The sequence below is a fragment of the Hipposideros armiger genome, unplaced genomic scaffold (genome assembly GCF_001890085.2).
Source record: "Hipposideros armiger isolate ML-2016 unplaced genomic scaffold, ASM189008v1 scaffold_445, whole genome shotgun sequence".
NCBI lineage: Eukaryota > Metazoa > Chordata > Mammalia > Chiroptera > Hipposideridae > Hipposideros > Hipposideros armiger.
In genome coordinates this window covers 646,314-661,823 of record NW_017731795.1, presented here as the reverse complement: position 1 = coordinate 661,823, position 15,510 = coordinate 646,314, and the positions used below count along the sequence as shown (strand labels likewise).

At 39.8% G+C, this 15,510-nt stretch overlaps 1 protein-coding gene across 7 annotated transcripts in view; it reads left to right on the top strand.

Annotated features, from left to right (window-relative positions):
- Window positions 1-15,510, top strand: part of CTNND2 (catenin delta 2) — an 848,542-nt gene that overhangs the window by 500,743 nt on the left and 332,289 nt on the right. For all 7 annotated transcript variants that reach the window (XM_019665518.1, XM_019665517.1, XM_019665519.1 and 4 more), the window contains one exon: window positions 3,568-3,823. In XM_019665518.1, coding sequence (XP_019521063.1) covers window positions 3,568-3,823 — 256 coding nt within the window. The remainder of the gene's footprint in view (window positions 1-3,567; window positions 3,824-15,510) is intronic.

Sequence of the window (15,510 nt, the reverse complement as noted above, 5' to 3'; positions counted from 1 at the left end):
TGAGCTGTTGTTCAGCATCTTAGCTGTGGAGGGCAGTGTCACTGGCCCTCATATGTGGGATCCGAACCGGGGCCCTCTGACATCCCAAGCCAGTTTTTAACCATTGCGCCACTCGACTGGCCCGATTTTGATTTTTTAATATGATCTTTTTAAAAGTTGTTTATTCAGCTTACATTTCATAGCCCAACCTGTTTTCTTAATATACTGGTATCACTGATTAAACCAAGACTCAATATACTTTAAAATATTATTAAGATAAATGTACATATTCCAGTTCTTTGATGTTCATAGAAATGAAGTTATTTTTTGCATAATTTTTTGCATAGTTTTCTACATATCTTAATAAATTCAATTTAATGAGGAATGGTGTAAATTAGTTAACACAACAATTTGTAATAATTTTTGTCAATATAATAGGTCATTAATTCCTATTATAAACCCATCTCCTCTCTATAACTTTAGAAGACATTTCCCTCACTTTTAAGACTCTCATCATTTTTCTGAGTTTTTTCACCATGATTCAATAATAGGGATCTTTGATATTTTAAACCCAATCCAGTTTACAGAGGGTGGTGATAAACATCAACTCTGGAAACAGAGTGCAAGGGCTTGAATTCCTTCTCTGCTAGATGCCAGGCAAATTCAGGGATGTTGTAGGATCGCTCTGTGCCTCAGTTTCCCATCTATAAAGTGAGGATGAGGAGTTTGCTCTCTTACAAGGTTGTCGGAGGGAGTATGAGTTCACACAAGAGTATGAGGTCTGATACCCCGTGGGAGGGACCTTTCACCCCATGCGATATGTACCGCCCCCTTTTCTAATATCAGCGGATTGCAGCATTGTTAATGGTAATAATTATAATAGCTCACGTGCTTAACATTTTCTAAGTATTAGGTATGTAATATTTTTCATTTGTTTAAAGCGAACAACAGTCCTATGAGGCCATGTTGTTCACATCATAGTCAGGAAACTAGAGCCTAGAGAGCTCAGTAAACTTGTCCAATGCCGAGAATTGACCAAAAGTGAACACAATTTTCTATCATCAGAAGCCGAGCTCTGAGTAAATGCTATGATATTGCCCCCCCAAAGGCCAAAGTAAAATACAAATATGAGCCTCGTAATACTCATAAACTTTCTTCCCCCTCTTCTTCCTCCTCGTGTTCTGAGGCGCCGCCTTTCTCTTGCTGGTTAACCCATTTCACCCCCTAGTTTCACATTGTGACACAATCTGTCTTATAGTCTTCAAATTTGTTTGTCTGTTCTGGGGAGTGTTTTTCTTAAATTCCTCTCACTATATATTCTCTTTTAGCTTATGGTCTTTTGAGAGTTTTCTGGCTTGGCTAGTCAGGTTGTTGGCCTTACCTATCTTTTTTTTTAACAAGTATATCTTTAGATTTCAATATTATTTCCTCATCTGTGACATTTTACCCTCCTTCCTGATAATCCTTGTATTTATTGTATTAATAGTGAGTAATTTGGCATAGAAAAGGATTTGTTTTCTGATATTAGTAACCATTTTCAGCAAGCTTAAACGTAGATATTTAGTTTCCTGAGTGAAAAAAAAAATGCATTTATGTGAAAATGTCAGGTGTACTTTGTTTTTCCCTTTTGCCCTTGATTTACTGGCTAGCTCATCTCAACTCTTCTAGAAAATGAAATTTTGTTTACCTCTCTGCATTTCTTTTTCCAAGAGCAAGGTTATGCCTGGCCTAAATTTTAAACCCCTGTCACCATAATATAAAGCACATTGTTCATACATTTTTAAAACATTAATTTTAAATAAACATGTTTGTAATGTTTTCAAGAAAGTATAATTCCTCCAGAAATTGCATAAAGACATAAGAGAGACTTTCTGGTTGTGAATTTAATGTTTATTAGTCTAATTTGATCATTTGGAAACTTAATCCATTAGAACAGGCCTCATCATTTCAAAAGACAGCTCCTCTGGGAATTTACACACTTTAGAAAGCTTTTCTCAAATATTTCAAATTTTTTCTAGTTTTCATCATGTCATGGTGGCTATTTTCCTAATTTGAGTTATTATAAAAATTAAGTACTAAAAGTTTATTGGAAATGGAAAGCACTGAACTCTTAATTAAAAACCAGTTCTCAGTATTATAATATATTCCTCTAGTTCACTTTGCAACGTTTTGTTTTTATGTGTTTTTGTTTTGTTTTGTTTTTGTTTTTTTGACATAATTTCCTTAACTTTTTATAACAATTGTTTTCTCAATGTGGCAATTTCTTTTGTGTTTGATTAGGCATATGTCCCTTAATATAAGAGAGGATAAAAGAAACTCTCTCGTCACCCACCAAGAAGCACTCAGGAAGTCAAAGTTGTGGGGGTTGACTCCTAATCAGAACCTTAGGCCGTATAGAGCTCCCATAGTCTAAATGGGCATTCTAGACACTAGACACTGGCTGTATTTTGGATGTATTCTGATCTACGATGCCAGGAAGTAAATATCCCATCTAAAACTAATCATAGCTAATAATTATTGCAGCAGTTAATACTGGTCACATTCTATTAATATGAAAGATGCTATTTTCATCGTATAGGTCAACTACGCCGTAGACATCAACTAATATTGAGATCCAGAAAAATCTCAAAAATAATGACATGAAATGAACTAAAATTAAAAGAAAGAAAGAAAGAAAGAAAGAAAGAAAGGAAGAAAGGAAAGAAAGAAAGAAAGAAAGAAAGAAAGAAAGAAAGAAAGAAAGAAAGAAAGAAAGAAAGAAAGAAAGAAAGAAAGAAAGGCAGAAAGGCAGAAAGAAAGAAAGGCCTAGGCCAGTAAATAAAAAACTGAAATTCAGTTTGGAAATAATCCAGCTGACTTTAGTAACTGGTGTAAAATCTCAAAACAATGTAGACGTATTGAAAAGATGCAAATACTCGGGAAAAGCCAAGTCAACCCCTTATTTTGTCTGTTCCCGTCGGGCTGTGTGTCCCTTTCTGCTGCACACCTACCCTTCATCAGATTCATTTGTTACTGTGACAGCTTCATGAAAAGAGGCACGTGGAAATCTCTGGGGACTGAGTCCACAGGGACTGGAGCGGCCCTGCACCCCCATGCACGCACTCCCTCTCACTTATTCTTTTTATGCGGGAAATTAACTACTTTACTCAATTTGTTCGAACAAACAAATTGAATAAACTTCATGTAACATCACGTGAACAAACATTTTCTGAATCTTCTCACTGTGAACAACAGTTAACTGTCCGCGATTCCCTATAAAATACCCCCTGTATAGCTGCTGGGATTTAGTTTCCCACAGTTTACATTTCAGAATAACAAACTTTCTCTTGGATGTTGGGAAGCAATAAACATGCAACAGATGCATTTTCCCCCATTGGGAAACATTTATTTCTGACATTGCATCCTAATTATTTTACTGGATAACATGGACTGTATTTGTTAAGATATGACCGATTTTTTTTTTTATTCTTTCAAACGCTTGTTTTGTTTTCTTTTTTTTATGTAATTTATCCCCCTGCCTAGACCTGGTTAACCGTTTCTGTGAGCAGGTCCTCAATTTTTTGCTTTGTTCCTCCTTTCCTCTCCTAGCCCCATCTTCCCCTGGTGTTGACTCCGTCCCCTTGCAGCGAGCAGGCAGCCAGCATGGCCCCCAGAACGCCGCCGCGGCCCCCTTCCAGAGGGCCAGCTTCGCCGCAGGCCCTGCCTCCAATTACGCGGACCCCTACCGCCAGCTGCAGTACTGTCCCTCCGTGGAGTCTCCGTACAGCAAGTCCGGCCCCACCCTCCCACCCGAAGGCACCCTGGCCAGATCCCCGTCCATCGACAGCATTCAGAAAGACCCCAGGTGGGTACAAACCGTTTCCTTTTCCTCCTAATGTCTGAAGAGGCTTTCCAAGCAGGCTTTGGTACTGCGTTATGTTTTCCTACATCATTGTATTACACTCGTGTCATAGGCTGAGTATGAAAGGGTTAACTTTGGTTGGGTTTTATAATCTTTGTGTCTGATTTGGAGTATGAGTGTTGGTCATGGATCCCAAGTGCCTTGTGTGGCTCAACAGCAAATAATACAGATGATCTTTTGATCAGAACGCCGGTAGGTACGTGAAGATTCATCTATTTGATAAGATCTAGAACAGCTCTCTTTAGTGCAGAGGACACTAAGGATTGGGGGTGATCTCATTGGACTTCCAGTATTGTGGACGAGGCATTTTCTTGCCTCTGGAAGCATGCTTTGTCACCACGTATGTATCTGCACACCTGCCAGTTGTACTAAACATTGACCTTCAGAAAATCCATATTCCCTTCATGTTTCTGTGTCTGCAAATAAACATGAGGTTGAAGTTGTTTGAGCATTGATAAAAACTTGAATATAATGCAGTGGAAGAAATTGTTAGTATTGAGATGTGTTTCTTTGTGGCTTTCTTTTTTGAACAATGGCAACGGATTTAGATTTAGTGACGCTCTAAGTCTGATGTTGGAATTGAATTCCTATAGCGTGAAATGATGTTTTATTCATATCCATATGATTTATGCTGATAGAGTCCCATATATAGAGATATAACTACATCGGTGGATACCATAGATATGTCACATTTCTCTGTAGCAGGACATGTGACTTGACTGGTGGTGTACTTGAGATGTGTCTCTAGGAATTTTCTCTGATAGAGCACACAAGTACTGCAGTGAGGGGTTTGCACAGATTGTTTTGGAAGAAGACATCACTTCTACAAACATAAAGGCAGAATGGGACCATTTTCTGGTATTCTTTGAGATTCCTTTAGCACAATTCAACCCCCCTAGGTGGGTCCATGTTAAATACTCTATTTGGCAGAACCACCATTGTAAATGTGAATTGTAATAAATGCTCACTGTTAGCTACGAGAAGTGAGAAGTATACTTACGTTTGCAATGTTCAGTGTCCTGCATTTTCGGGTTTTCAGTCTCAGCAGCCATCTCTATAGCCTCGGTCCTGAAACCTGCCCCAAATTTTGAAGTGTTCTTCACATGTATAGAGAGAATGTTCTTCAGATAACACCTCAACACACTCTATTTTTCGGTAATTTTCCTTGACATGCCACTGAAAACATATAGAAACAGAGTAATAGTAAACTCTTGAGAAATCCTAAAAAGAAAATTAACATAATTGAATTGGCAATGCTTTATTTAACATTGCATATTTAAACTGAGGATAAGTGTTTTATCTCCAATGGAAGGGTTTTAAATTTTCATATTAGGGGAATTTGGCTTAATAAGAAACCAAATTTATGTTTCTCTAGTCATAGATAAGCCTCTATTTGCTACTGTGTATTAAAAGCATTTTATTTCACTAAATGGCATATCCTTTCCATTTTATATTACTGTCACTTTTATAGCCTTTTTTCTTCTTCCAGTTTATTGTCACAGCTCTTGCCTTTTCAAGTTATGGATTATGTCACTTATGTTTATGGAGAGCACACTATACACCAAAAAAAGAGAAACACCGATAAGAAATGCTAGAACAAATAAGAGAATGTTGTCCACCAGTCTTTTGTATGTGTAAAATTTGTATGCAGATTAGCATTATATAAATTACAGAGTCACTGTGTTGTTTTCAAAAAGGCTAGGCGTTGGCCTTAAATATGTGTTAATTCTGAAAAAAGAAAGTGTACTCCCATTCTGAACTCAGCTACACAAGCAAAACAAGCAGAATGAGATCTGGAGCCAGAAGTGGACAGCTGTGGCTTCATATTAAAAAGAATAATAACCCAACACCGTGCAGATGGATGGCGTGTAAAATAGAATAAGGCCCTGCTTATAGAATTTTCTTTATAACATAAAGGACTATGTTAAAGGGTTCAGATTTAATTGAGAGACATCCCAAGTCTAAAAATTCAAGTCCAAATTCTACTAATTCTTTTATAGCAAGATTTTTGCATCCTCTTTCAAATAATGAATTTTGATTCTTCCCCAGTGACTATTACCAGAACTACAATAGTATGTTTAACTTATAGGCTTCAGAAGTGTTTACTTTGGCATTATTTGGCAGAATGGCTTTACAACATCAACTATTTCAGTCCTTAGACTACTTTCAGCTTTCACACATCTGTTTTTAGGGAGACTGTGTTCAGGTTTTATTTATCATGAAATACCAGACGACGTAAGCCTCTTTCCTATGACAGACATCTTCGTAGTGCACTTGTCAAAGCACTTTTACTTACATCTCTGATGTAATTCTCCTTTGTGGGAGGAAACTGAACCCCCATAGGCTGTGCCTTAAATCAGTGGACAATTGGAGTGTTGAATGACTTACGGAAGGTTACATTGCCGACAGGTGGGTACGCAGGCTACAATCCACACTTTTTAGGACACTGTGGGACAGACTGGTGTGAGCGTTTTTGTTTCCTTAAAAAAACAATAAGGAAAAGGAAAGAATATACTCGCATTTCTTACATTTTTTTTTCGGAGGATGGTAGTACCTGGCGTCTGTGCGTAGGAGCTGGAAAGAAGGAAGGAAAGGATACAAATCGTCTAAGTAGGTCTAGTCTCTCTGATAATTGCTTATGAATGTGTGGGCTTTGTGTAATTTTTCATTTCTTTTCTAATAGCTGCCTTATCTTGGTGCAGACTAATATCTTTTCTCCATTAAAAGAGCCTTCGTTATTATTCAATGAGAAGTTTGCAAGCAAACTGTGCATTTTAAAGTAAGAATTTGAAATCAAGATAGCCTCAGTTCAGTTATTAGACTTGAAACCAAAGACTTCCTGTTGGTTCTTAATTCCTCTAAGCCAGGGAAAACGAAAAGATTGGTTCTGAAAGGTTGGATTTTTCTCCCTTGCTTGGTTCAGTCATATAGATTGTTGCAAAACTTTAGCCTTTTCACTTTTAACTGACCCCATTGTGTACTCCAACAAAGAATGCACAGAAACCTTTTATACAAGAGATAGTAAAAATCTAATTTCCTTTTTTAAGTCAGCCATCACTTTGAAAATGTTTATATATGTATATATAATATATACATTTTACTTTACAACCACATTTGCTGAGTTTTTATTTGTTAATTGCATATTATCTTCTATAAAATGTGAATCTCTTAAGAACTGTTGTGTCTAATATATTTTGATGCAATACCAAATACTGAGTTTTGTAAACTGTTGTTTCTAAGTATATAGGTCAAATATAAGTCTTAAAATTAAATTATAAAAGACAGTTCACTGATGCTGAGAATAAGTCATAGCGTCCTTACTTAGAAAATGTGATTCATGAAATAACTAGAGAAAAGTAAAGCAAGGCTGATACACCTGGGTATGCTAAAGGTACTGTAAAAAGAAGAAAAGTTTAGCTGGGATACTTACTGACATAACATAATGTGTAGGTGGTAGCAGGAATAGCATCTTTTAATCATGTTTGATTGATCCCTTTACAAGATATTGTAATCCTTGATGGACACACTCTCAAGACCATTTTTCAAACATACTTAATCTAAATTATTGTAAGCATAATTTACATTAAAACTGTATTTTTTGTTGTTCAACGTCACAAATAGAAAAAATACAGTGGCACATCTTTACTGCTGAATTTGGGCCCAAAATAGCAACAGCATTTTCACTTGTTTCACTTTGCTTCACAAAACATGTACAGCATGTTTTATTCCAAGCCATGATATTTGACCAATAATATAAAAATACGCACTTTTAAGGGATTACCTAGTGCATTTCTACTATATTTTGTCTGCTCCTTTTAAGATATCACTAAAATTATTTATTACTAGATAGTATATTAAATATTATTAAATAATACTGCTTGTAAATATCTTACCAGGTAAACCTAGGGTAAGAATGTTTTCCAAATGCTCTCGTTTGCCTACCCAATTAAAAAGTCACTCACAGCACATAGTGAATTGAATACGCTCAAGCAATAAAATATACTACAAAAACACTTTTTAAAAGGTGAAGATTTGAAAATTATTTTTAAATCTTCATTAAAGTTTAAAGCAACATTATTATGCAATTTAAGTAACATGGCTGAAGCGTTTGCAATGGAACAGTTATATAATAGTCTTCATCGTCCAATTTTCCTGGGTGGTGAATTGCTGAGGACTTTGCTTTTCACTTCAAATGCCCAATAATCGTTTATTTAACTGGGGAAATGTCAGAGGGGAAAAGAAGGCATGCACAATTGAAAGACCTACAGAGTATGAAGAGCGCTTGGAAGTCATCTATTCACTTAGGCTAAAAGCAAGTCTGACAAGTGGCCATTCGTTTTCTGCTCGAATGCCTGTAGCAATGGGCCACTCCCCATCTCTGCAAGAATTTTACTAATTCTTTGAATAACTCAAGCCTTGAAAACTAACTTATACTGATACAAAACTGTGTCTCTTGTAAGTTCATTACCTGATCTTGTTCCTGACTTCTGAGACCCCGTGAGAAACCCCCATTCCTTCTTCAAAGGACAGCCTTTGAACACGGTTATCACACCTCCCACCACAGCCCAGGCCTCCTGCGCCCATGACAGCTGCAGTCCCTCCGTGAGTTGTCATTTCTGGAGCTGTCCTCTGGGAGTCCTGCAGTGGCCAGCCTCCTTCCTAGTTCTCTCTCACACATCACCAGAAGCTCAGGAAGAAAACAAGGGTTACCATTGGGCAACCAGGGCTTCTAGTACGTTTTCTTGATAGTTAAGATGAGAATAATGTTTATAACACTGATGATAACAATGATAATGGAAAGTAATTAAGTAATATGCTCCATGCTTGGCGTTGAACTTCTTCTATTTATTATTTAAGTTAATCCTCCCTAAATCCCTATGACGTGACTTTTTATGGTATCCATTTTACATATGGGGAAACTGAGGCACGGAGGGCTAGAATTTGAACCCAAGTCTGTCTGACTCTAATCCCATGTTTCTAACAACTATGAGTATTGACACCAATATGAACTGTGCAGTCGAATAAAATGCCAGGTCTTTTCACATGTTACTTCTGCAAGGCTATGAATCAATTATCTTTACCTTGAGTTTTTATTTTTTTTAACTTTGCATTGACTTTTTGTCAGGTGATTCCATTATTTGATACTACAGAGATCTTCCCTGGGTTCCAGTTTTGTCATCCAGTATGACTTCTGTAACCTATTTCTCCATGTTACTTGGAAATTTGAAAAGCATACGTAAATGTCTTCAGCGAGGTTTTTATCAAGACATAACCAGAGCTGGCCCAAGGGCAGAGCCTTGTATCTCCCATTCCTCTGGACTCTTCCGTCCTGGTCGTGTGAGGCACCAGTGACTTTTCTGTGGAATATTCTAGGGTGGACCCTGAAGGTATGATGACGGCTTGAAAGCAGCTCCATTCTCTAAGCTTTCAGAGTTGTGTGAGAGAGAAAGGCATAGCCACAGATGACTGTGATGCATTGAGGGAATAAGACAGATGTGATCAAAGAAGTACTGAGGGGGAACTGAATGGTTGGGACAAACTTTGAGGAATAGGTGATATTTACCGATGAGAAAAATGAGAGAGAAAAAGCCTTCTAAGCAGAGGGAGCAGTTAAAAAGAAAGAGGGCTGACAGGGGAGGGGCAGGGCTGTTTGAAACACGCAGGCCTGGCTCTGCTAGCATGTGGGGTACACAGAGGGCACTTTCTCTGAATGTTCTTGTCCACCATCCCAATCTGAATAAAATGGTAGCTTGCACCTCCATATGTGGACGTTTTTACTTATAAATTATAAACAGTGTATTAATTTCCAAAGGTTGCCATAACAAATTACCACAACCTGGGTAGCTTAGGTCAACAAAAGTTTATTCTCTCACAGCGCTGGAGGTCCAAAGTCAACGGCGTTGGTGCAGGGCCATGTTCCTTCTGAAGGCTCCAGGGAGACCCGTCCTTGCCTCTTTGGGCTCCTGGCCACCTCAGCCATTCCTTGGCTTGTAGCCGCATGACTCTAATCTCTGCCCCCGTCTTCACCTGGCCTTCTTCGCTGTGTCTCTGTGCCGTCCTGTGAGGGCACCTAATAAGGATCCGTTCTAATCCAATATGACCTCGTCTTAACTTAATTCCATCTGCAAAGATCTATTTCCAAATAAGGTCATGTTCTGAGCTTGTGAGTAGACATGAATTCTGGGGAGACACTGTTTAACTAACTACACATGCTTCAATGTACTAAGCTACAATTTACACGATCAAATGGATGTACACTGAAAGTAGAACTGAAAACAGGGTATGGTAAAGGCAGGACAACATAATTAAAAGTTTTTAATTTCAATTTTCATTTTTATAATAAAAACCTTTCTTTCGGAAGAGCAGTACATTGGAATTTGTTACACCTGAGCATGTTATCACTGCTTTTACTGGTTAAGGAGGCCGCTGTTCATTGCTGCAGGTTTAGGTAGATGGGTGAGCATGGCCATCTCCATGCTTTGGACGTGCCTGGATTATTTGTGCTATCTTGTTCATCTTGTGAGGCTTAGTTTAAAGCTGTATAATACAATCCAAAAGTTCCCAAGGACCAACGCGCATCAACAGCCGTGAGGATCCCCAGGTGAGGTGCCTAAATAAGCAGGGATGTCACTGTCACCCCCACCATGTTGGAGCTTCTGGTGAAAGACACACCATCATCTGAAATGTGGGCCCAGTGAGAGGGCCAGTGCCAGTTCGTTGAGCACATGTGACAGCCCTCATTTCATCTGGGTAAACGAATGAAGGGAAACCCAGGGCCCGCCTCGCTCCCCGCCACGGGTGACCTCATGCAGCCCCGCGGTTCACGCTCTCGCTGCCATGGGGACAGAGGAGGCCTGGGCTGTGAAGGGCCTTCAGTCCACGCAGAAAGGGATTCTTCGTGCTACTGGGAAATGACATTGAACCCCGCGCTTCTTCCTAAAGGACTGAATTCAGTCAAGAGACAGAACTTTGTGCAGCAGTAAGACAGCAAGAATTTTATTAGTAAAAGAAAGTACACCCCGAGACGTGGCGCAGGTTGACCCAAGAGAGGGCAGCAGCCCCACCTTACGTTGTATGAAGGCTTTTATTTCTACCGGCAGAATCACCTCCCCCTCTCCCTTCCCTTATCTCTCTTTCCCCGCTGCAGGTGCCTGGTCCTCTGGCATGTAGCAATGCAATTCTTGGATTTAGGGGCATGGATAAACACATCCCCTTGGTTTCGGGGCATGTGTAAACACACCCCTTTGGGGTATGTGGAAGCCTGGAGTCCTGCTGGGCAACTGCCAGGGGTCTGGACCCAGGTAGGAGAAGCAGCAAGGGGCGTTCTAAACGAGGCTAAATCTCCTTCTCCTGCTGTTTTCTATCTCTCCTGTCCTTAGCAAATTGTGATTGTGGTCTTGATGCCCATCTGCTCTGCCCTCGGGGTCCTCTGCCCCTTTCCCATAAAGTTGTTATGATGATGAAGTATGTCTTCACCCTGAAGAGTTTGGGGTATTTCCTCGCATAGGGAAGGGCCCATTGTTAGCCTAAGTCCGTACTCTGCAGCCTGCCGCCACCACTCCTGCCATCAGGAGCACCTGCCCATGAGGTTGGGCTCAGAATGGCAGCTGGGAGTCAAAGACATGGAAGAAGTGTGTGAAGGCAGCGAGGCTGTGAGCTGTCTGGCTGGAAACACAGAGAGGCCCCAGAGCAGACCCCCTGGGAATGCCCTGCTGGAGGTAGGTAGCGGGTGGGGATCTGGCCAGGCCCGAGGGAGCAGGGAGGAGGGGTAATTGAGGGCTCAGGCCTCCAGGCCAAGAAACCATCGGAAGATGGAAGAGAAGCCATCACTGCCAAAGGGTTTTCTTGTTGGTTTGCAAAAGCCTCCTTTTCGGGATTGCTTTATCAGTTTCAAGGGAAAGAATGTGTACACACAATACTTGCCTGTCCTGATACTGATTTTCCCGTACTCTCGGGTGCTCCCTGTGCCTCCTAGCTTCACAGTCACTTGTAGGAGTAAACTCTTGCGTTTCTAAACTAGCGACTCATTTTAATTCTGCCCCCACCTCACTTGTACTAAAGTGGGTTCTGGCCCACCATGACATGCACAGTTCAGGGGGACGGAACACAGGCAATCCTGACTGATGAGTCACTGTACTCAGAGTACTAATCAGTTGGTTAATTAATTGTCACCAGGTCTTCCATCAGATATGATGGTGGAAACCTTTGTTTTGTGCTTTTCCGCCATATAGACCAAGCCCTTCTTTGCCCTCAGTCCACATGCTTCCAGTGAAACGCACGCTCCCCCAAGTATAGAAGGTGAACAGGTAGCTCACACGCGGCCCAAGCACTAACCCCCATGGGGCCTCCACCCACTAGCCAGGCCTCCAGGTGGGCAGAGGCACCTGAAACCCAGCGCCCCCTTCTCAAAAGTGGACTATGTGCACTCTGGACTTCCCTACGTCATTTGGGGCAAAAGACCAAATCCAGGCTAGCTAGAGCCAACGTGCAGGAGCAGAAGCCATTGCACACCCTGTCCTTTGTGGAGTCCCCGTCCCTAACACACACAGTTGTTCCCTCCCCTGCCCGTCCTCTCTGGAGGTGGCCATGGTGGTCTTAGGTTTGGTCTCCATTATGAAGCCAGGAACATTTGTCCTTAGTCACTCAACGTGTACCTATAATGATTTGCCAGCGTATCCATCCTATATCCTTATGCAGTCTTTTCAGATCTTTAACCCTTCTACCTAAAGCCAACTACACGCCCTCTTCCAGTAACAGAGATATTATCTTTCCCCCAATTGAAAGCAATTTCCAAGTTCCAGGCAATAATTAAATTATCATGGAATCTGTACCAGATAGTTATATAGGAAAGACTGAACCTGGTGACACCACCCAGCATCAGGATGGTCAGAACTCTGTGAAATGTCACACATCTTTAGTCTTAATCTTAAGGTCACCAGTAATGATAAATACAATAAGAATAAAAATAAAAGTAATTGGTTGTTTAAAGGAATAATGTACTGAATTACATTATTTATAAGTAAAACAAAATTATTTTGGAATATTATTATTATTCTGCTTTAAGTATAATAATAATTATTATGCTGTAAGTATATTACTTTAGCTGGTAATTCAGATGACTCCCTGCTTCATGGTTAATCTCTATTTTCACACCGATAACTTCAAGGTGTGGTGTGTGTCTCTTGGATTTAGACATCCTTATACTGAACAGTGAGATGGTTCAGAAGTCCTTCCTGGTGTCAGTCATCTAAGACACGAAGCTACAAATGAGGAGGAGGAAGTAGATCTCTCTCTTCGTCTTTATTGTGAAATAAATGGTCCGAATATTTAAGAGCACAAAAGGAGTGTGAGTATTAAACATGGTGCCCCCTTGGAAACAAGCTGAGAGCCACAAACGAAGGAGCTTCTCTCCCTGGGATCTCGTGGAGAATTAGAGAGGCCCGCAGACTCAGATGGCAACTTCCAAAATGCAGGTGCTCCATTTTAGTGCAGTTTCTATTTCATTCAGCATGCCCCTCCCTCACTTCCCACTTGGTATCTAAAGACTGTGCAAATAGTCAACAGCGTCCCTTCTCCCCAAGGTTGGTTCCCATGAGTGGATGCCCTCACCAGGAAAAGGGAAAGCAAGAAAATTCAGGGTGACAGAATTGGCTCACTTGGTCAGTCAATCCTCAAGGACTGTCTTCTTTTAGGGGGACTCTTGACAACCCCAGATTTGATTTGATTTTAAAAAGTATAGATTATTACATAGATTATTAATACATTGATTATATGGCTGTGCATACATAGATTATGTGTGTATATATACTTAGATTATGTGTTTGTATGTATATATACATACGTAATCTATTTATTTATTGGCTCTGCACACACTTATCTAGAGATAAGACCTACAAAACTTGCATAAGCTTACTATTATTAATTTGACAAAAGACACATAATACCATGGTATCAATTTTCCCCCTTGCCTATTTACCCATCAGTCTGCTTTTTCAACCCCTGTGCTTTATTTTGTTTTACCACTTAAAAAAAAAAGTCATTCTAAATATTTTCCACTCTTTAAATCAATGTGGATAGAACGTTGAAAGCTAAAAATATAAATTCACAAAATAAAGAAATGCAAGATTTGTTTCCCTTCCGGAAATGTGGATGCGTCACAGTAGCTGTGAGAACATTGAAAAGCACTTTCTGGTTGTTTGTGTATGGATTTAACAGGCAGCCACATAGCTGGGCTTAGCCTTTTGAAATCACGTGCTGCTTCAAGAGCTCTGTGCTTCTCAGAGGACTTGACCTGCTCTTAAAGAACTTCCTGTCATGATTCTTCAACTTACGCTGCTGTAACTATGGGAGGCCTATTTCATTTTTAGCGTGTCTCACTTAATTCGTCCTCAAAGCCTTCCTGGTTTCTTCTACCACGCACGGAATTCTGAAATCCCCTTTGGTCATTTCCTGTACAAAACAGTTTTCATATTTTTTTCCTTGATTCCATAAGTCACTTTTCTTCACCATCTGACTTTGAGCATTTAATGGAGGACAAAAATGGAGCATTCAAAATGTATGTTGTCTCACATGGCAGGTGGTAGCTGACTGTCAGTTTGTAACTAATGGAAATTAATTTCCTTTGCTTCTTGAGATGTTTTGCAGCTAATCATGCTCATTAATTTGGAGGGACTGACATCTATAGAGAAAATTAGCATTTTATAGTCAGAAAAAATACATTTTGAACTGAAGTTTCCATTGCTCATGATACGTTACAGCTTGAGAAGTCTAATCATTTAAATCCCCTCATCTACTGAGGATCATGTTCAACTACCTTAATTACATTGCGAACCAAGTGTCTCTTAGTCCAGGTGATTCTAGTAAGAAGAGTAGGAGAAGTTCAATCTGTAACTGACTGTGAACAATCAAGCAAAATTCAAAACATTGAGAATAGAATTACCATATAACCCAGCACTCTACCCCAAAAATCTGAAAACATTTATCCATGAAGATATATGTACTCCAGTATTCATTGCAGCTTTATTCACTGTGGCCAAGGCATGTAACAACCAAAGTGTCCTTTGACAGGTGATTCGATAAAGAAGATGTGGTATGTATACACAATCGAATACTACTCTGCCATAAGAAAAAAATGAAATACTGCCATTTGCATCAACAGGGATGGATCTTGAGATTATCACGCTAAGCGAAATAAGTCAGACAGAAAACCTCGAGAATCATATGACTTCATTCACATGTGGGATATAACACTGAAAGCAACAAACGAACAACACAAACAAATAAGCACAATCTCATAGACACAGACAACAGTTTAGTGGTTACCAGAGGGTAAGGGGGAGAGGGTGGTAGATGAGGGTAAATAGGGTCAAATATATGGCGATGGAAGGAGAACTCTGGGTGGTCAACACACAATGTGATATATAGCTGATATATTATAGAATTGAACACTTGAAACCTATATAATTTTACTAACCAATGTCACCCCAATAAATGTAATAAAGATTTTTTAAAAAGAGGAGGAGGAGGAGGAGGAGGAAAAGAAAGAGAAGACCTTGAATGGGAAATTCAGTGGGAAAGTTTCCTGCACTACAGAATGGTTTATGTACTTAAATATGTCTCATCCAGTGAGA